The following is a 21,855-nucleotide window of genomic DNA, read 5'->3' on the forward strand; positions in this document are numbered from 1 at the left end:
AAGCGCAATATACTTCGCCAGCGATATTAGCTCTAGTAAAAGGCAGAGAAACAAAATACACGAGCGAAAATTCGAACTTCGTATTAATACGGGCCAACCCGGGCTCGATAAATTTCTACTATCAAGCTAACGAAGCACTTTTATACTTTAAATTAAAATGCTGAACACAAAACAAAGAGAGTTGGGCTTTATATGTGAGAGGGATGAGGGTAAAAGTAGATTTGACGAGTTGAAAGGATGGTCTGAAATACGGTAATGCTTGAAACCCCTCCATGGCTGGGGTAGACTTTTAGACGGATGACTTGCTGTCAAATAAAACAGATGTTTTAAATTGACAAATTAAGTGAGTACTTAATGCTCAATGCCGTACTCAGAGTCATTTGATGATTACTTAATCCAGTCCTTAGCAATTGTTTTCTGAACACAACTGTTACAAATAGCAACTACAAAGAGCGCGGTCGCATATGTCTGCTGTAATAGTTTTATTATAAAAAAATTGCAGCTATACACCTTTCGATTTAACTGTGCTGTTTAAACTGTGCAGTCCAACTGTACAGTTAAATTGTACCTAAAATTTACAACTGTACTTACGCGTATCATGGTGTCGGCTTGCAAAACTAGGAATTTCTCGTGTACAGCTAAATGACTAAATGCAATATCAATTTACTAGCATCGGGTCTGCTAATTCGGATTTATAGTCTACATGGCATGTAGGTACCAGTAGCTGTGATAAACGCCCTTTCAAACAGAATATGATGTTAGTGAAATGGGGCTAATTGATGAAAATTGTGTTATACTGTCATGCTTGAAATGGTTTAAATGTGGATGACAAAATAATAATTACACCACAAACAAAGATAAATAAGATAAATAAGTATTGCTAGCTAGCTTCATTAACAGTTTTCTTACTTAGTAATAAAACTGTAACAACTAAAGTAAATGTACCTAACTACTAAAGCGGGTTGGGAGCCAAACACAGACTAATAAAAGCCTAAAAAAAAACTACGTAAAACTAATCAAGTGTCCCGTCCCTATTATAGGTCTCTATTCAACATTGACAACAGATTGAAAACAAAAACAGCGAACGAAGTAAAAAAAAGTTTAAAAATACTTCCGTATTTTCCGACCAGCATTCTGGACAGGACTAGCTTAAAACAATGCAAGTAACTTTTTGTGACAAAAATCGGAACGAAACGTGAAAGAATGAAAGAGACAAAATAAATACAAAACTGAAACTAATCTAGATGGTACTCAGCATTCCTATAACTCGTTACAAAGGAACCTTCGGACCTACCCCTAGTTAATTTGGATGCCGACTGGAACAGGGCGGAATGCAAGGGCTACAGAGTACAGTACGGTCGAGTGTGGCTTCAAAATATGTACGAACAAGGGACGTCTACCCACACTTAGGTACTTGCGTATGCGACATGTGCGATCACGGAACCGTGTGTGCGTTATAGCACCCCCCGCCAATCGATGACCAACCCAATTAGTCTTTTACAGTTTGCAATATCCTTGTGATGAAGTTTAATTAAATTTTGTTCAAGATACTTATTTATTAGTTCTTCAGAAGCTGCTTCAAGGCAGCTTACACTACGCTGCCAAGAGGCTTAGGTTAATAATCTTAATGAAATTGTATTTTATTATCCTTGATCAAACAAGACTTAGTTTTAATAACTTGTCTTATAATTTAAATTTAACTGTAAAAAAGCGAGTTTTATTTAATACAAGGATGTCGACAAAAGATGGACTGTGAAATATGATTTTGACTCGCACCGCTAACTTGTCCCCGCGGTTCACGGTAACTATGCTATATAAAATTTAACTCGGTCCTAATTAAACTTGGACTACACGTTGCCGTAGCCGAAGTTTTCAAGTCGTTTAGCACCGTCTCGACAACTTCCACGGCCCAAAAATGAAGACTTAAGTCTTAGACGCTCCAAATTTAGGTCACTTCTATTAAACGTGGCGGGGGCAAGCTCCCTGAAATAGCCTCACGTATATTTTACCTTATCTGCCTTTCATATTTTAGTATAAAATTGATTATTTCTTGCTCATTTGCCCAAAAATTACAAATCAATTTATTACACCGAATACACAGACTACATACGTTGAGTCTAATGACGTATATATATACCTTACCTTACCGTACCTTATAAATATCTTCACAACATTACTACGCCCTTCAAAAAGACAAATATGTGGACATAGATTTAAAAATTCATGTTCTTGACAAAGTCAATCAACATTCACAAAGGTATTCAGGTCAGAATGGACAGACAGCAATACGTTTTCAAAGAAACGATAGTAGTTAACTTGTAAATAAGTGTTGTATATTTAATGGTGAAACGAACTTATTAGTTTGTTCGTCAAGTCCTGCCGTGAGTGTGTCATTATAGCAGCTAATAGTGTCAATTCAGTTATTTATAGTTGTTGCCCGTAGGTGCCTTTAACTTGGCATCGACGATTTGTTAAATGCTGCCTTTGAATTTTTAATGCTATTTGCTTTGTTGACTCTATTTAGACTTAGGACTTGTGGCTTTGTTCTGTAATTAGTCGTTTGTTTCGTTTCACCGCAATTGGCTTTTGATCGATGTTAAGGATATTTTTACTTAAATGATTTAATAGACTTGTGACGTCAAAATGTAAATTAGTGAAAGATTTATTATGAAACTTTCGTATGTATTATACATACATTATTTACAGACAGATTTATTTTAAATCTTTGTATAAGACTTTTAATAAAAAAAGATATCATTATCATATATAATTAGATATGAAATGTCACGACAAACTTCTATAAAAAATAAACTACACATATTGCAGAGTCAATCATTCACTAGTAGGTACTCATATCTCTACATAAAACAGCGGTAGATTGTACTAACGAATTTCATTTTCCGATCACACGTTCGTATCAGAAAAAAGATCAATTCGATATTCAAGTGAAAATGTGGTCGACCCAATTTGTAAGCCTGATTCCTCCCGATGATTGACAGCCATTTAATTTATTTTTTAAATTAAAACCATGGCATACTGGCAGATATATTAAATCGTTTGATAGGCTGAGCGTTGAGGGCATGTCTCAATCAACCTCGGTGGTGAATTGGTATTAGATTACCTTACGTGCTCTAAACAACCGCATCTTTATTATTTACAGAGTAATCTTTAAATTAGTGCCTCGTTTGTCTTGTGAGCGACTGTACTATGGTCACTGTAGAGCCTATGGTTATTCTCAAGTCATTAGGGTTTTCGGGTCAGAAAAGACAAACATCCAAACAAACACAAATTTTCACATTTTCACATTTATAATATTAAGTGTGATTAATATTTTAAACGTCTGAGTAGAAACAAATACAACAATAAATTAGGTACTTTATAATCTACTAGCTTGTATCACCTACCTATACTATAGGAATACAGAACTTTAACATTCACAAACTAATGTTGATGTATTTTCCCGTCTATTAAACATACATACGTAGTTTACATTCTATCTGAAAGCATAGCAGCCGGGTAAATATTTGTTCTGAGGGTTGACGCGACAACGCAGTCAACAGTAGCTATAGTAAGCCAGTCATATCGTCCTTTAGGAGACACACTATCCTATATAACCCACCCCTTTAATCACTGTCATAACATTATTCTTTAGTTCAGGAATAAATAAAGACACACATTCACTCTATGTTACTTTTAAGTTACAAAAAGTCCAAGGAGGCGTTTGTAAATATTTATTATTTACACACCAAATGTTAGGTCCCAGACCTTGACTTCCCAGTAGTTTCGGTAAACTAACAAACTAGGTACAAAACTTTGCCGACTGGAATTCGGTACACACTTCATAAATTATGCACACACAAACTCTTCCACGTCCCTAGACACAAGTTTTACAGACGTCTTGAGAGAGGTGCGATTCAAACACAACTTGAACTAAACAAGATAAATTTTAAACGTAAATATGAATCAGATAGGAAACTGGGTCAGTATCTAACATTATGTTATCAACGAAATAAATAACTAAAACGCCATCAGGCGCGAGGGAAGCAAACCATTAATAACGTAAAACAAACAAATATCTCACTAAACCCAGAGGACTTCGTTTAAGCGCTCTCATTTAAGAAAATTGAGATAATGAGATAAAGCAGAGGAAACAATAAAATCAGGGATCCGCGCCGAATGGCGTAAACCCGTCGTTTTAATTTGAACCACGCCCGTTTCGCCGCAGACTCGGCTTACGTTCGTATTCCGTTCATCACTGTTATCTCATTCATGAGGAAATTAATTAAATTAGATCTCTCGTAATTGCGTATAATAGAGAAATGAGCATGTTCGAGCCAAGTGGATGTCGCCGAACTTTATGTCAAATAGGAATTGGAGTGATATTTGTTTAATTGAAGTATAACGGAGCTCGCTAGACGACGCTCAATATTTGTAAGAGAAATGGCAAGCGAGAGACAATGGAGTAACACTGCTTAGGTATTCGTAGCTACGTCTTTAAAAAAATATGCTTCAAACAATGTCCTATTCATTAGAGTCAAATGAATTCAGCGTTTCAGAAAAATATAGAAGAATACGCAGAATTGCAAGTATGTTTGTCCATTTGATCATTGAGGTTTAGCATTTCAGAAAGGCAATCATTTCGCATAAAAGGACAAAAGTATGCAACATCTAGAGAGCGTAAAATATTTGATAGAAATATATAAATGAATAACGAGGCTTCACAATATTGTGCATAATAAAATGTTGTTAGGGTTTAGGCGGAATTTCTCTATTCAACCACGTTCCGAAAAATGCTCGTTTTGTTGTTAGGGACCGATTTTCAATTTTATTTTGTTTGTAAACTGACCTGCCCGATATTCAGCGGCCATAAAAATGTTCACAGTATTGAATATTGTTTATATAAGAAAAAAAAACAGGACTTTTATAGAAGTTTTATAGTAAAAACAGATTAAAACTTTAATTTGCTCCGTATAGTAATATAACATAAACTTTACTCGTAATAAAGTAAAAAAATAACTTTATTACGAGTAAAGTTTTGTTATTACAAACTACACCACACTACGTTAAAATTAGAGTAGCGTTTGGAAAATGGTTGAAACGAAAACTCATTGGAATTTCGCTAGAACAATGAGAAGTTTACGTAGGCATTGTTTTTGTGAAAAGGCTAATAAAATCGGGACGCAGCGTGTAGGAGTAAAATCGTTCGTTTGATGAGCATCGTCTATGCTAGCGTGTTGCTTTATTGGATTGGAATGAAAACCGTTTAGATACAAGCGGATTTTGTCCGCATTTCTGCTCTATTGCTCAGTGAAAACATTTGACGAGTTGCCAACGAGTGTCCGTGTAAACATTTGTTACAAACATTCGTATATCACTGTACTCAAATAAGAAAATATAAAAGGCTTCGTGTACTTTTGTTATTACCACCAAACTAGGGTATTTTACTTTAACATTGATACACTATTTTACGTGTACAACGTTGAATTTATATTCAGTAACGTAACAAGCTTTACATACGATATCCTTCGTGGCTCTTTGGACAGGATCTTAAGGGAGTATGTGCTCTTAAAGACACGGTGTGTCTCAAAATACTAAGTACAGGTGAACACTAGTCCATATACTGAGCACAGAGGGCGAATCTTAACGAAAATTTAGCCATATGCTACTCCTACCTTGCTTCCATAATAATAAAACGAATGATGAATTCTATCTATCTTAATAATAAAAAATAAAGGCTTTTCTAAATCCACAGCTATTTTCAACTCCCCTCAAATATCCCTACAAGCCAATAAATTCTTGCTTCAAGCTTCGTTAGCACACCCTAACAATTATGAGTCTTATTGCTTTCGTAATTACATCGGAACACAAAGAACAAAGCAAGTACAAAGAATGTTGAACGTGTTATTGGAAAATGAAGAAAGAATTTTCTCACATAATTCTCGACTCTTCCCTTTTGCTCGAAGGTGATAAAGATCGCGCCATTTAACCGATAAATAGAAACACGAACACGTTGCAGAAATCACGATGTAAAAGAACTGAACATTGAACGTTTTTCATGCAACAACGGCTTCAATAAAGCGAGATTACCAATATGGAAGTGCTGCAAAATGTAAAGAGCTTATCGAGATTAGTGATCGGCAAATCCTATTATTTCCTTCGTAATCTAGTACATTCGTGCAGTGAATTACGGTACCGGCCACTTATGTAGTGCGCATTTGATTGATAGTGGTTAGTAGTATGTTTGTATTATACACGTTCCATAGATTTTATAGTTTAAAATGGGTTATATTTTCTAAGATTTATAAGATACTTCTACAGATTGGTTAACTTATGTTTTGTTATATCTAGAATATGTTTCCTACTAGTTAAGTCACTAAGGGTTCCCTATGATTACTTTAAATTCATAACGTAATTTATATGCACTATTTGTTACATAAGTTTATCGGGCTCATACATGAAGGTGGTGAAATTGGCGCTAAGAGGTTGGTATCACGGCTATAAAATATAACTTGTTTTATTACAACTTGTACGATTGAATCAAACACACACATTAAGGTGTAGCAGTCAAAAAAACGTTACAATACAATGTACAAAACAAAAGTAATGAATAAAGTACCAAACTGCCAAAGCCGTCACTCACAATTTCGTTGTTTTTCCAAAACCTTGTTTGTTGTCGGTAGCCAATATTTTTAATGTATTAATATCCTATATTTATTCACGCGATATTGATCTTTCTGCCACCTATTTCATACTGTGATTGGTAAAAAACCGTGTGAAAAATCGTCTCGCCCATCGCCGGTGCGCTACTTACGTAATTTGGATCGATATATTGCTCAGTGGTTATGCTTAGTCACCGGCGTCACTCGCTATGTAGCTAATGCCGATGCCGTAGAATTTTATTCTTTCCTCATATTTTATATGAATTTCTTCTAACAGGGTCGGAACCCCGTATATCAATTTGTATATCAGTTTCAGACATAACTTAACACATAAACTGCAATTGGACTTTGAGAAAAGTATTCTTATAAATAAATATGGAGTCCGTAACAATATTTTATGAAGAAATTAAAATTCTAATAATACGAAGAAATAACCAATGATAAAAGATTTGATTCGTTATTTAGTTATTTTTTGTAGGTGTTTGGCGACTATCTGTACTAAAATCGCCAGATACCACATACACACAAACACGAAACCTTACTTTGGTCGGTTTTAACTTTCAATTAAGTATTGAAAAAAAAACTAGTTTAGCGTCAGTTTTGAAACCTGAAGGTAAATAGACATAGCTGAACATTTATTGAGTATTGTCTAAATAAGAGATTTAAAAACCTCAAAACTTGTCAAAACATTAATCACAGTTTAAAATAATATTCGCTTAATTTGGTGTAGTAGTATACCACTCAGAAGGACTACGACAACTAAATTAATTATGAAGCTAAACCAGACCTACTGGAGTCCTCTCTCGAGTCGAATATTTAGAGCGAACATTTCCGAATATCTACAAATCAACATTAATTATATTATTCGATTGCGAGCGGAATAATTATACGGTGGCAGACCACTGCTAATTGGCATCGTATTGACACTGGAAATATCGAACATGAACACAGAATTAAACATTAATTACAGCATTGAATAAAAAATAGAGAAATATATTCGGCGAAAATTATGCTCATATTAAAATTTATTGGTAGCAACATCGACGTGTATTTTACTTTGAATGAAAAAAATACTTTTTATTTTGTCTGTGCGAACAGATTGGCCTGTGATCACCGTTTCACTAAAATGATGTAAAAGAAAAAGGAACTTCGCAACAATGGGGGAAAATGTTGGAAGAAAATACATCGCCGTTCTCAAAATAGAACCGCAGTAAAACAAAAGGGTCTTGGAAAAAATCGGAAGTATGCCTACAAGTAACAATCGTGGGGCCAGTAATGTATCTCTTCTAGGTCAGATAGCGATGTAGGCCACACATACATGCGAAGACGGTTCAATAAAACTGGGAGATGCGTACATAAGTTATAGACGAAAACATAGATATACCTTAGTAGGAGTGAGTACTCCTACTAGTGTAATTTAAGCAATCATACGCAATATTACACGTAAACTTTGCTGAGTTCAACGTTTCTATGTAATTTTCAATAATGTGCACAATATATTCAATGTATATATATTTTAAATAAATGAACAGTTACGCTAATACTGCCTACTCATTAACTAAAACCGATTTAAATTATATCAATAAACTCATTACGGACATAATTAAATGTGGACCGTTAACCACAGCGGGGATTTGATTCGTCAGGAAATCCTATCAATTCAGAATTCAGGGTGCAATACTGAAAAGCGATGATCAAAGTTTATTTATTGACAAATGAAAAGTTTTAATGTCTACTGTATATTACCAAATATATTTTACAGTAACAAGTCATTGTTTGTGATAAATCCGCGATTGCCTTATAAATGTAACAAGCTGTTGCTAATTATAAAATGTCCTGTTATGAATGAAAACTCGTTCACAATAATGAATGCAACTTTTTAATTAGGTAACTCTTGTATTTTAAAATATGCCAACAAAAGCGGAACGTAGTCCGTCTGCAACTCAGTCGGCTAACGAACATGATATATTTCGGAAATCGAAGGTGGAGCAATTAAAGGTAAAAATAAGTGGTTGTTCAGTTAAACGAAACGCTATTCGTCGATTTTGCAACGACATAAAAATAACGCGTATTCAAAAAGTTCTGTTTGTTATTTTAGTATCTGGAAAATCTGTCGGCGTTTTAGTTGTAGCTTCTAACTTCATTTGTGTCCCATACAGCCGTTAGTGGGAATACGGAGGTACTCAAACAGCTGCGATTGTCCCGAAACACGAAAACGTACTCCGATAGTCCGCGCCCAATAATTCGCGGACTATCGCACGTTTACACACGAATTCACAACGATTTTTAAATAATAGTCTACGGACTGGTTGAAATACGTTCGTAAAGAATATATAGTATTCAGTTCTATAGACATACGCAAGTTTATGTTTAGTCAAACATTTATAATTTTGTAGAACTTAAGGAAAAATTGTTTAGCTGTTAACAAAAATGTTTTAAAAGATTTTCAAAAAGTAATCTATTGCTGGAATTTCGTAGTGTTTCTGTAGGTAAATATTGCTGTTCTGATAAACCAATCGATTGAGCCCAGTACTATATCAGTACAGCAGTTCGTGAGTGCAGTCTATTGACTAAGTGCTATCTAGTGTTGACAATGTAAGTCACTTTAGCCGGCGTCGTCTGGCCTGCGACGATTGCTCACAACAGGAGGATTGCATTCATGTTGCCAATATCCCATCACGACTATACACAACAACATATCTTGATTCCCCTTTACCACACTGTCAGAGGCAGGTGCGTGTGTTCCTTTATCTTCAAAACCATTAATAATAACAGTGATAAGTAATATGCCATTACAATGCTGCACACGTTCCAGTAAAAAATCTTCCTCCTGCAAAACGTGCAGATGAATACATAGATAAAACGTGAATAAAAAATGCACAGCTAATTTTTTATTCACATTCTACTCAGGGAGAACTCGACACTGATCTGGCGAGCGCTAGATTCATCTCAGAAAAGCTGACTTCGCCAAAAATCAATTGGTTACGCAGTTCACATCCCCAGTCGTGCGGACGTCAACAAGTACCCTATAGAACCCTCGCGGGGGACAATGGGGGTCGGGGCTCGGGATAGCCCCCTTGAGGAGGGGTGAGATTCAACTGGTGCAATGCGGTGTACCCTACCTCCCTCGCGTTGTTTTTGCCATTGTACGCGGAGCATTTGGCGCGCCTTGCGTTTATTTCGTTACGTTTGTTTTGCACCATCGCTTTTAATTACTTTCTGTAACAATTTCGTCTTTATGTTATTTACTTGGTTTTAGGAGAACTGTGTTTCTTATGATTTTCACAGGTAGCTACGTTTTTGGTAATGCAATGTCAAAATAACTGTATACCATTTCTAACGCGCGATTTAAAGTCAGACTGGCGTTTAGACGAACAAACGAAATTCATACGAACGAGTGGTTAATTTCCGTTGTGAGACGCCTTGAAATGTCACGGTCAAATATTCGAGGCGAGGTAGCAATGAGATTAGCCTCATAGCTTGACGTCAGCCCATTCTTGACCATTTAGGCTGGCATTGTTTTATTAAAAGGAATTTACTAATTGCAGATTTATATTATGATGTTATACTTGATTCAAATAGCAATACGTAAATAACAATCTAAAAATATAGCAAGCAAACGTAGATTACTTGAAATACATACGTCAAGAATTATGTTATAGCCCATCGATTATACTTAATTCGTAATTCACGACACGGGGGTTCGACAGCGTTGTTGGTTGATGATTAAATGTTCATTCATAGCCTTCTAGTAATAAGCACGTACATATAGCGGTAACAGTACCGTCGTGTTCATTGCTTCCATTAATTAAACCCGTCGAAGCGAGTAAAACTGCTTAATATACAAACGCTTTCCTTGCAGACTGCAGTGAGCACAGCCAACTATAGAACCGATAAATTGATAGCATTTAAGTGAAAATTGTGGACCAATTCAAAGCAAACGGTTTGCATGGTCGGAGCCAATTTAGTGTAAACACTACTGAACCCTTTGTTGGCAAATCTTGATAAACGCAAAGCAATATTGTGTTTGTATTTTAGTATACCTAAATGTTCGTAGATCGGATTCCTTATGTGGCTGCTTTAATTAACGAGAATGTTACATCGACATTTTGTTTAATTGATTTGAGTATCGGTTAATAATTTCCTTTGTGTTGGTTTGATTGGTATTATTGAATGAAATCAAATTGTGTATTGATACAACGAATTACTTTTAAATAGACAAAATGGATAAAACATAATATTGTTTTATGTGTTTTATCAATGTTTTATCAATAGGTAAAACAAAATGTTTTATCAATTAGTGTTAATGCAGAAATGTTTTTGTATTGTATATTTATCAAATAAACACAAACAAAATGCTTTACTGACTCGCAAAATATTTTAGCTCAAAAACAACAAAATGAATTCAGCAATTTTATTGTAATATTGTAGACAAAACATCAAACAATTCCTCAACATTGTTTATCAACCTCATAATTATTGGCGAAGCGAATAATTTGTTGGCCAGAGCGCTGACATAGTGTATTTCTCGCTTACTGACACAAAAAGTAAAAGGTTCATCAGTTTGTCGAAATCACTGACGCTTGTCCGGACCGGGAATTGACATTTGGATTAAAATGAGGTCATTAAAACTACGTACCTAACCCACATTAGTATTCCAGCCGTATGGCTATATTGCCCGAACGTTACATTAAGCAATCCATATTAAAAGCGGTGACTGATTACGTCAATTTGTATTCCATGTCTAATAGTGACGTGGGTAGCTACTGAAACTTTAAAACTCTGAACTGTTAGTAACTTTCACTACATAGTATGTAGTAGTATAGTATGTAGTAGTATAGTATAAACAAAGTCAGTTTCTTTGTCCCTATTTCCCTTTGTATGCTTAAATCTTTAAAACTACGCAACGGATTTTGATGTGGTTTTTTCAATAGATAGTGTTTGAAGAGGAAGGTTTATATGTAAAATATATGCATTATAATATATCACCATTGCACCCATGCGAAGCCGGGGCAAGTACGATTATAAATAAGAACATACGAGAGAAAGTTCTTATGAATTTCTATTCATATGTTTCATACTTGAAATAAACAGCGACTTCTTAAATTAATTAGCATTAGGAATGCTACTCACATTGCCTGTTTAATTTCATTTCGTTGAGTGGCTAACTTCCTCTGCTATGGCTCACGACGCTCAAAAGCTTACTTTCATCTAACAAGATTAATATTAGAACTTGCTACTTGTGTATTAACGTTCATTTTTGTTTGCTCTTGTTCTCAAAATATCTTTGTTTGAACTGAGAAGAAAACCAATTGGTAACTGGTACGTAGTAGTAGCTATTGTTTGTTTGAAGAAAATCTTTATTTTGTACGGAAGCGCAATTGTCCTTTCAGTTGTTTATTTTCAAAAGAAGTTGAGACGTATCGTGTTTTAAACAATTTGATAACATTTTAAGGAAAAATATACTTTATTATGTTGTTCACATAGCTTGAAATTGAAATTGACATAATATTTTCAGGGGCATGTTTGCGATTATGACTCTAATTCTACATATATTTTGCGGTTAAAGCTGCCTGTGCATGCAAGACACATGAGTGTCTGGTTAGTGAGACACCCTCAGAGAGGTGAAAAAACGATCGATGACATGACACAAGCACTAACGCCTCGTTGAGTACCCTACTCGTGTACTTGTATGCTACGGTACTAAACGTGTTTTTTAGTCGACATTTCATTATAGCCTCTATAACTATATGTAGGAAGGTTCATAATTTCCTTGTTTTATAGTTGAATTATAATACGAAAAAGTCTATGTTAGGAGATTGAGTTTTCATTATAGCCTCTATAAATATATGTAGGAAGGTTCATAATTTCCTTTTGTTTATAGTTGAATTATAATACGAAACGTCTTTGTTAAGAGATTTGTATTAAATCGTACTATTGTATCTACATTGCTAATTCTTTAAGTAGGTATATCTAAGTTTTTATGTTTGTTACATTGCATTTTATAAATTGATTGTTACTTTTTGCGGTCATACAGATTTGATGTATTGGTGTTAATTTGAAAATAGATAGTTACAAAACTGAAATGTGTTATAAAGGTTAGTAAATAAATACATATAACAAACCACAGCAAGACGATGGTTTGCAATGGCAACTGCCGAGCAAGGGTTTCAGATTCGATTCTTGAATTTACCATTGCATTATTGGATGTATTTCAATTTTTCGAAAATTTCTCAGTTATAAGTCGGAGTAAATAATTACACCCCGTGCATGACAATAGGCTCACCCCCTATTAGGAACATGGAACTGCGTTTTCAACTGGTGAACAAATTATTATGAAATATTTCATGAAGTAAAACACATTAAGATATCGATTGAAGGAGGACATTACAATAGAATTTGGTCTTGCTATGGTCTCCAGAAGAAATTATGCTAAGACTCACCAATACTTTGAGAATCCTAACACGAACTGCTTCGTTGACTGTTGAGGAACTGCAACGCCATCATGAGCGTCACTGCTATATTCGCCTGAAACAAAGAAAATTATATGTTGTAGGTTACAACTAGTACAAAATAAGGAATCTTACCAAGTACTTATCTATATGTATAAATAATAATTAATTATTCTATAGATACATATATAAAACTAGATCAAATAAAAGTATTTACGCGGTTACGTCTTAAATGATAACACAAAATTGGATAAATCCTTTTCAAGTGATCGCTTGGTATTGTCGGGATTACAAAAAAGTGTGTTCTTCGAAAAATTCGCAAACGACGTCGAAGTAAAGCCGCATCGGGCCGCTAGTGTTACAAACGGGAGAGCATATAAATCACGCAAATCGAAGGCCGATGCCGTACACTACAAATATTTACAAACGGCACATCAGCAATTTGCATTTATTAAAACAAAGCCGACCGTTTTATTTGAATACGTTGATTCCATGATCGACTGATGTTTAACAGTGAACCAAATAAACACTGTTTTGTCATATTAAATTGGCTGAAAATTAAATTCTGTATTCATCTCGTTCAAGCTTTAAACAAGCTGTTGTGACAATGTATACATTGTTTGAAATTAAATGTAATTGTTTATTCGCAAATATTAAACAATTATCATAACAATTTTCTTATTTACTTAACATATTGGATTCAATATTTAACTAGAGTTGTTTCGCCTCAGATAGGGAAGATCAAATTATCTGTTATTAAAACTCATAGAAACTTGACTGGAGGTGGTATCAACAACGCCTTAATCTCGCAACGAAGAGTAAATCCGGGAAGAACTTTTCGCTCGTTAAAGATAAATCACTTAAGACTGCATCAGAGAACACACGACAAACAAACAAGGAATCGAAGTTCACAAAATTTGTCATTCACGATCTTCGGACAAAGTTTCGCGACTACGCTTGCCTCCAGTGATCCTTCTCACATGAAGTATAACGAGTGACTTAAACTTTACTCAAACACGTTTTTAACAACTTCACACGAATTTGAATACCGTTCCGTGAAGGCGCGTGGCGTTGAGAACAAAATCCGTCAAGTCATACAACAGAAGATCCGTCGCGTCTAGTAACTAGTGAGCAGACGTTCGTTAAAACTTCTTAGTCTGATGTTACTTAGCATGTCCTAATACAACGACAACTCATAACAAGGTAAAGTTGATGAACTAGCATGAAGTATGGAGAGTCAGGGTTTATTCAAAGGTTATAACTAGCACTAAAGTTATGTGTGAAACAAGGACATGTACTCTACAGGTCGCCTTGTGACTCACGACTCGTGCCACAGGTTGCCTGCGCCTGTTATTAACGAACCCGAAATAATTCTTAGCAACCCCCTTTTCTTCCTTAAACTGGGTTGATGTACGACTTCCAGTGTATTACGGAGGCCGCGGTGAAATACCGCTCTGCTGATACTACAAATGGCTGCCTCGTTTTGCCAAGAGGTATTAGTGAAAGGATTTTTGTTCTAAGGGACTTATTGTTATTTAAAGAAGGGACTAGTAGGTAATACTTTACTTAATTCATATGTTTTCATACCTTTATTTAGATACTCGTATCTATGTCTGTATTTGATAAATTCTGTTAACTGTGGTAAAAAATGTAAAAATGTGAAACTGCCAAAGCGTTCAATTTGTACAGGTACCGTACGGAAACTTTTGGAGCGTAAATATTCGCTAAGTCAATATCGAGGTCACGTTTGATAAATCAAAGCTGGAAACGGTCGGCAGTCACACAGTATTTACTTAAATTTTACGAATGGAAAATTCGCCTCAACTCGCGTGTTTACAGACGCCCACACATGGTCCTACCAAATTGCTAATTTTTTTTGCAATACACTTTCGACTTTATTACTAACCATCAAGGTCGTAAATGTATTAAAAACCATTTCAGTGTAGCAAAAATCATATGCATTTTCCTTTTGGACAGTCAATATTAACTTTCAAATGCATTGAGTCAATAAGGAGTAATAAAAACATTGACACGAAATTCTAGACATTTTTATACGTTTATGAGGTTTCATATACTTCATCCTTTGATCCATTGCCAGTAGATGGTAATACGCTATGTAGTAGACATCTACAGTTATCATCTGACGATGTAAAAGAGGTTTATTCAAGACATAAAAGGTAGAGTTCAATAAAATCGTTACTCAATTTTATTTTACGGCAGCAACATCTATCAACTTAATTCCCCTTTTTGGCGCGCAGACGATACTCGATGGAACGTTTGTAAAGAATTCTTGGCACTAGAAATGCCCGCATACTGCCATTTATATCAGACCGCCAGGTCACCGCTTTATACTTTGACGGAATCTTCTTCCACATATGAAATGATACGCTTCTCGAGCCACATTCGTCCTTATTTGAAAGTTGTCTTGCTGTACCTATAGATATATAAGTACTACTACGACTAAATGAAACACGTGAATTCTCTTCCTATAATTATCTTTTTTTAAATTCCATCAAAACAATAATATCTGATGTAACAATATAATACAACATGATTTTTCTATTGTCTGCAGGTTACACCGAGGAGCGGCCTTCCACACAGTTTACCGCCCAGCTCCCGAGTGAGGTGAGCCCGGCCCCCGCCGGCCCCGCCCCCACTCCTCAGCCGGCGCTTCAGCCTCTATCCTATGCCCTTCTGCACCTCTCCGCCTCAGACTCGACAGACCCGCCTTTCCTCCAGGTACCGCTCCCGTCTTCGCCTGTCTCCCCTCCTCCGCCACCGGCGAGCGGCAAGTCCATCTCAATGTGCTACACCAGCACTGGAACATTACTCTCTCTGCCACCGAAGAAGAAAGACATCTACCGCCCTTACTGCCTCGTGGACCGCGCATCGCACCTCAACCGCCCCGAGGAGGACCTCAACGCAGCACATGCCATTCTCGACCTCAGCCAGCACGTGTTCCTGTCGCCGCGCGTGGAGCCGGCGCCCCCCGAGTCTGTGCCAGCCCCCCCACCACCTGCACCGTCACCGCCGCCACCGCCGCCACCACCCCCGCCGCCACCACCCGAACAACCTGCACAAGAAACAATCACTGAGCGACCACGAGAGACCATCGCATACACTTATGACGCATTTTTCGTCAGTGATGGCCGTTCCAAGCGCAGAAACTATGCAAACGCGCCCGTCGAGGCAATTCCGCCACCTGAACCTAAGTCAAAGTATACGTGCAGCGAGTGTGGCAAGCGTTACGCTACTTCTTCGAATCTGTCGCGCCACAAGCAGACGCACCGCAGCCTGGACTCGGTGGCGGCCAAGCGGTGCGGCGAGTGCGGCAAGGCGTACGTGTCGATGCCCGCGCTGGCCATGCACGTGCTGACGCACCAACTGTCACACGTGTGCGGCGTGTGCGGGAAGCTATTTTCGCGACCATGGCTTCTACAAGGCCACCTCCGCTCTCACACGGGTGAAAAGCCTTATGGCTGCGCACATTGTGGCAAAGCTTTTGCGGATCGATCAAATCTTCGCGCGCACATGCAAACGCATTCAGCGGACAAGAATTTTGAGTGTACGCGATGTCACAAGACCTTTGCACTCAAGAGTTATCTGAACAAGCACCAAGAGTCCGCGTGCGTGCGAGAAGATGAAGATGAATCGCCGTCGCCCGAGCCGGCCGCGCCCGTCTCCGCGTCCGGCTAAGGGCTACGCAAGCCGACGCAACTAGGGACCGTAACCACCGCCGAATGGTTTATTCGTAAACATAAAGTATTAATATGAATTTAGCTTCTTAGCGTAATATTAAATTTACAATATGACAGGAGCGAGCGCGTCGGGCGGGCGCCGCATCGCGCGCCGGACGCGCCGCGACACAATCGAGCAACGTTTCGCATACAACGAATCACGTACGACCCCGTAGAGCCGCGGCCAACGCGGCCGCAGGCCGTAGCGTCACACGTCCCGATAGCGGTAATTTAATATTAAATATGTATATAGTCGTGGATAAAATATACCCTTATATACATAGATGTATTGAAATATGAATGAAAACTAATATCTTTTGTAGGTGATTTTTACAACCGCAAAGTAGGTTAGAGAGTATTAGAGTGTAAGTTTAGCGTCGAGATGCGAGAGCCGAGCGCCGAGGTCGCGGGTGGAGGGTCGCCTCCTCCGTCTCGGTGAGGAACTTGCCAAAACTTTCCGTCCGAAGCTCCGCACACACGCCGCCGCAGCGCCGCAGCGCACCGCGGCCCGCGACAGTGCCTTACCTCTCGCCCCGCCGCCACCGCCCCCGCACGCGCGCACTACTTCCTACTGCTCACTGCTCACCCTCGCTACTACTCGCTAGTTGCTACTTAACACGCTCACAGCGTTCTCATATTTCGTTGCGTTAACTCTAATTCAACCTATGGACGTTATTCCTATTCTAAATAAATTTCTAAACTGTTCTGAAACTTGAAAAGTTTAAATCCATATTTCATTTGTAATCATCCGATCGGCTTATTTTGAATTAAACCAGTAACCAAGGTATAATTTGAAGTATAACTCGGAAGTTGAGAGTGCGGGGGCGCGTGAAGGGCGGAGGCGGGGGTCGGTCGCCCTGTGGCGGCGACAGGGCAGGGCCGCGCGCCACAGCGTGCAAGCCTTTAGTCGAGCGTGTGTCTTTAGGTGACAAGTCAAACGTAACTGGCAATAAACTAACTTAGTGTAAGGTAGCATTAACGTAGGTTAACGAGGCGAGCACGAGGTGCTCGGTCAGAAATGGGTATTCGAAAAGCAATAATAATGTAGGTAAAGTCGCGCACCGCTGTCAAATAGACGCAGCAGACTACATATTCTATTGACCCTGTAGTTGTCCGTAGAGTTAGCTGTCCCCTACATCGGCGTCACGGGCTCGACTTGGTCCGTTCGAAAGTATTACGCAATAAACGCGATTAGTAGGAACGTAGCAGCTAGTATGTAGAGTTGAATTTGGCAGGTCCGAGTTCTGCCCGCGGGGTCGATGCCTTCCCTTAGTCTATTAGTTGGTGCCTCGAGTCAATTCGTCGTTGGTGTTTAGTTAAACCCAGTCAATTAAAATATTTTCCAAAAGAGTTCCTGTATTATAGCAAACCGTTTTGGGATTTCCCTTTATAAAATTTTCTATACCTTTTGAGATAACTTTTAGTTGTGTGCATTGCGTAGTGTTCGGTAAAAAAATATATTTAGGTCAAAAACAACGGTTATTATGCCCGTTGAGATGAATCTATTGTTTTGGCGTTAGATGAATGACTACAGTTACTTTTTGAATTGTATGTTTTGTGTGCTACAGTATAATTGGGATATTATTACTAATTGTTTGAACTTCACGTTACATACGACAGGAAGGCCTCTAGAGGCACTAAACTGGACACTAGTAATTATATTCCTTATCCAACATACTCCTAATAGTAGCTGTAGTGCCACATTTTATCTACTTTCTTAGATACTATAGTTCTCTTCCCTTCGTATTACATTAACCTTTTGATCGCCGACTGATTAGATTATCTAAGACATTTAATCATTAATATATTGAAGAATAATACTGATATTAATAATAAATAGTGCGTAATAAATAATAATAGATTAGACAGTGTACATTTGGGTACATTGTACCAAAGCGGCGATCATGTGGTTATAAAATATTTTATTTTATAACGTTTAGGGTACGCCAGACAAAGGTGACGCGTAAAAAGCAATATTAAAGTAAATCAATAAGCAATATTAAATGGTAGAGTCGATTGGCTAAATTAAAAAAAAAATTAGAATATTAGATATTTTGGTGCTTTGGAGTTATATTGAAGTAAATTGAAACGAAATTAACATCGAATATTGAGTAATGGATTGTTATAAGAGCGACCACGTCTTCAGTTTAGAATGTACTCAAATAAATCTATATACAGTCTATTATCTATTGACCTACTGGTTTCCCTTCCCTTTCATCTTCTTTCTAGTAATCTAGCCTTACTCCTAGTCTAGTTGATCTATGTATACCCTCTAATACTCCCTTCTTCGAGGAACCCTTTCCTATTCTTCTTAGCTCTCCCTACTGGTCTTAAGTAGAACTAGCAAACTAATTGCTTGTAATATAAAATTAAAATAAAAACGAAGATATTTTATTCAAATATTTATACTAACGTTATTGTAATTGTAGCAGTTATGCAGTTAGGTAACTAATTAATGATAACGAAACCAACTTATATTATACAAAATATATAATATACATCGTAATGTAAATATGTCCCTGTGTACCAAATTTCCCTTCTTTACAATTTTTGTAGATGTAGACATAATGAATTACCTTTATAACTATATATTAAACGTGTACTATAGCGACCGGGAAATCTGGTAACGTTAGTTGGTAAGTCCACCATTAGACTTGATAGTTTACACATGTAATGTATTATATACCTAACTACCTACTCCAGTTCCAACTCGTGCCGACGAAACTTTACATTTCCATCGCCTGTAATACTTTCCACAACAATACTATTTTAAAATTCAAACCTCCATTTCCTTAGTCAATAGATACGATACAAATAAAATATAAATAATTGTAAAAACTGTACTTTAACGAATGCAAGGTACTCACGAAATATTTCCATTAAGGCAACGAAGTCAAGTCGAAGTCGACTCAGCTTCGAATTCATAAGGATCTTTAAAGTAAATTAAACTCAGTGATAAAACTAAAATTGTCCAAATTAGCAATACGATAAGCAATATTAATTAAGATAAAGTCAAGGGTGTAAACGAAGTTAGGATTGTATATTAGAGACGAACACATTACATACACATCTCAGTCACACAGACCACGTACATACACACACACATACGTACATTCTACATTACTTATTCATTTGCAAATAATGCCTTTGTTAATTAAAAACAAAACGCATTTAGGTCATATAAAAACGCTTTTTGAAAATTCATTAGTGTTTCGCTGGCACTGCAACACGTTTGCCGTCAATTTCAATAATTATTTTGCAACGCCCGCAAAATAGCGCGGCACACTTTTTAACGCGCTTACATTTATGTGAACACATCAATTTGTGCACGTGACCGTTGAAGTAGGGATATTTCATCTCGACAACTTTGTTTGTCGGATTATATTAAAATACACTGAATAATCAAATAGATAACACCGTGGTAAACGTGCAATATGGCTGCGTATTGTACGTTGTAGAGCAGAATCCACGTGCACTTCGTAACGCTGACTGCGAGCTCACACTAAGCCACTCCACGACTTAGAATGAGCTGGGAACGAACATCGACGCTTCAACCTCAACACTCCATTACTTCCAAACAGTCCACACTCCATCACATTCACCCAAGTCCTAACATCGTTTACCAAACGTATACATATTTCTAGACGTTTACTATAATACCTAGCATACGGCAATAATATGACTACTATAAGAAGAGCAATAATAAAAGCAATATTATTTTATAAATTTAGTTGTGGGATGCGGAAATTAAATTTGGCTAAGTAAGTAGACTGGAAACAAAAGTGATATGATGTTTTATAAAATTTCGTTGTTTCTATTGCTTAGGATAAAAAGAAATTACGAAAATACTGTTTTCATTTAAAGAAAAATGAGGCAATTACTATTTTTAGAACGTCATTGTTTTATAACGAAATCGATTCAAAAGAATATTCTATGGAACGTGTTGTTCATCGACACTCGTATAAATAGTTGTCTCGCAACTGAGAAAATCGTAGCGGCTACGAACGAGCTACGCCGTAGCAAATTGCTACGAGCGCTCTGTTTTATTGTTTGATGCATTTAGCGCTGTCGTGACAGAGCAAAATGCTGAAATACTGCATTAGGTAACAATGTTTGAAAATGTTTTTCTATTTATTGGACGGATAGGAACTTGTTTGAAAAAGAACTGAAAGAAAATTGATATTGATATTTCAAGTTTAAACATTCATGAGATATTTATATCGACGTGATGGCAACTAGAGGAATAAGCGACAGGTTTATGAAGGTAGACTCGTTTGAATAAGGGCCTACAACATCTTTATATTATGTAAAACGCGGGTTGAAAAGTTAGTATATGCTGTCAGTCTGTCGCTTATACTGTTTTTGCAATAATTTTATAAACCCGATCTTGTTTAACTTAAATCTACAGATACTACCAACTGTAAAGGGAATCCCACAAAAACATTTCATGTTAAATGTTGCCAAGACGAGACCATATAGCTCGCACTGTCAAAAAGTAATCAGATCCCGTGTAGAGCCAAGTTTCTAACCCTATACTTTTGAACTGGCGAGTCGGCCGCACGGACTTTTTGCTATTCGTCATATGGGCTTGAGCTTAAAAATCTATTCAATCTTCTAAACTCTTTCCGTGCGGCCAACTCGCCAGTTCAAAAGTATAGGGTTAGAAACTTGGCTCTACACGGGATCTGATTACTTTTTGACAGTGCGAGCTATATGGTCTCGTCTTGGCAACATTTAACATGAAATGTTTTTGTGGGATTTCATTTCTTTTTGTAGGTTGCTTATGATAGAAAGATAAAATGAGCGACAAATTCACCTACTAAACTACTAAATTTATAAGAAAATTGCAAACGTAATCCTAATACTTTTTATCAATGAAAATTAAAACAATTCAACGAGACAACCGTCAACGACGTCTGCCCTCGCGCGTCTGCCCGCGTTCGGGTGCCGCGCTCGCTGACGGGCCGATTATTTTTAGCTACTGCGCGGGGACGAGGGGGCAGGCGG

The 21,855-nt window shown here is 37.2% G+C and overlaps 1 protein-coding gene across 1 annotated transcript in view; it reads left to right on the forward strand.

Annotated features, from left to right (window-relative positions):
* The window catches only part of LOC118276517 (transcriptional repressor scratch 2-like), a 41,847-nt gene extending 21,031 nt beyond the window's left edge, over positions 1–20,816 (forward strand). The window contains exon 2 of the mRNA XM_035594892.2: positions 15,684–20,816. Within this exon, the coding sequence (XP_035450785.2) occupies positions 15,684–16,807 (1,124 nt within the window). The 3' untranslated portion in view covers positions 16,808–20,816. The remainder of the gene's footprint in view (positions 1–15,683) is intronic.
* The last annotated feature ends 1,039 nt before the right edge of the window (positions 20,817–21,855 follow it).

This window comes from Spodoptera frugiperda, chromosome 25 (genome assembly GCF_023101765.2).
Source record: "Spodoptera frugiperda isolate SF20-4 chromosome 25, AGI-APGP_CSIRO_Sfru_2.0, whole genome shotgun sequence".
NCBI classification, from domain to species: domain Eukaryota; kingdom Metazoa; phylum Arthropoda; class Insecta; order Lepidoptera; family Noctuidae; genus Spodoptera; species Spodoptera frugiperda.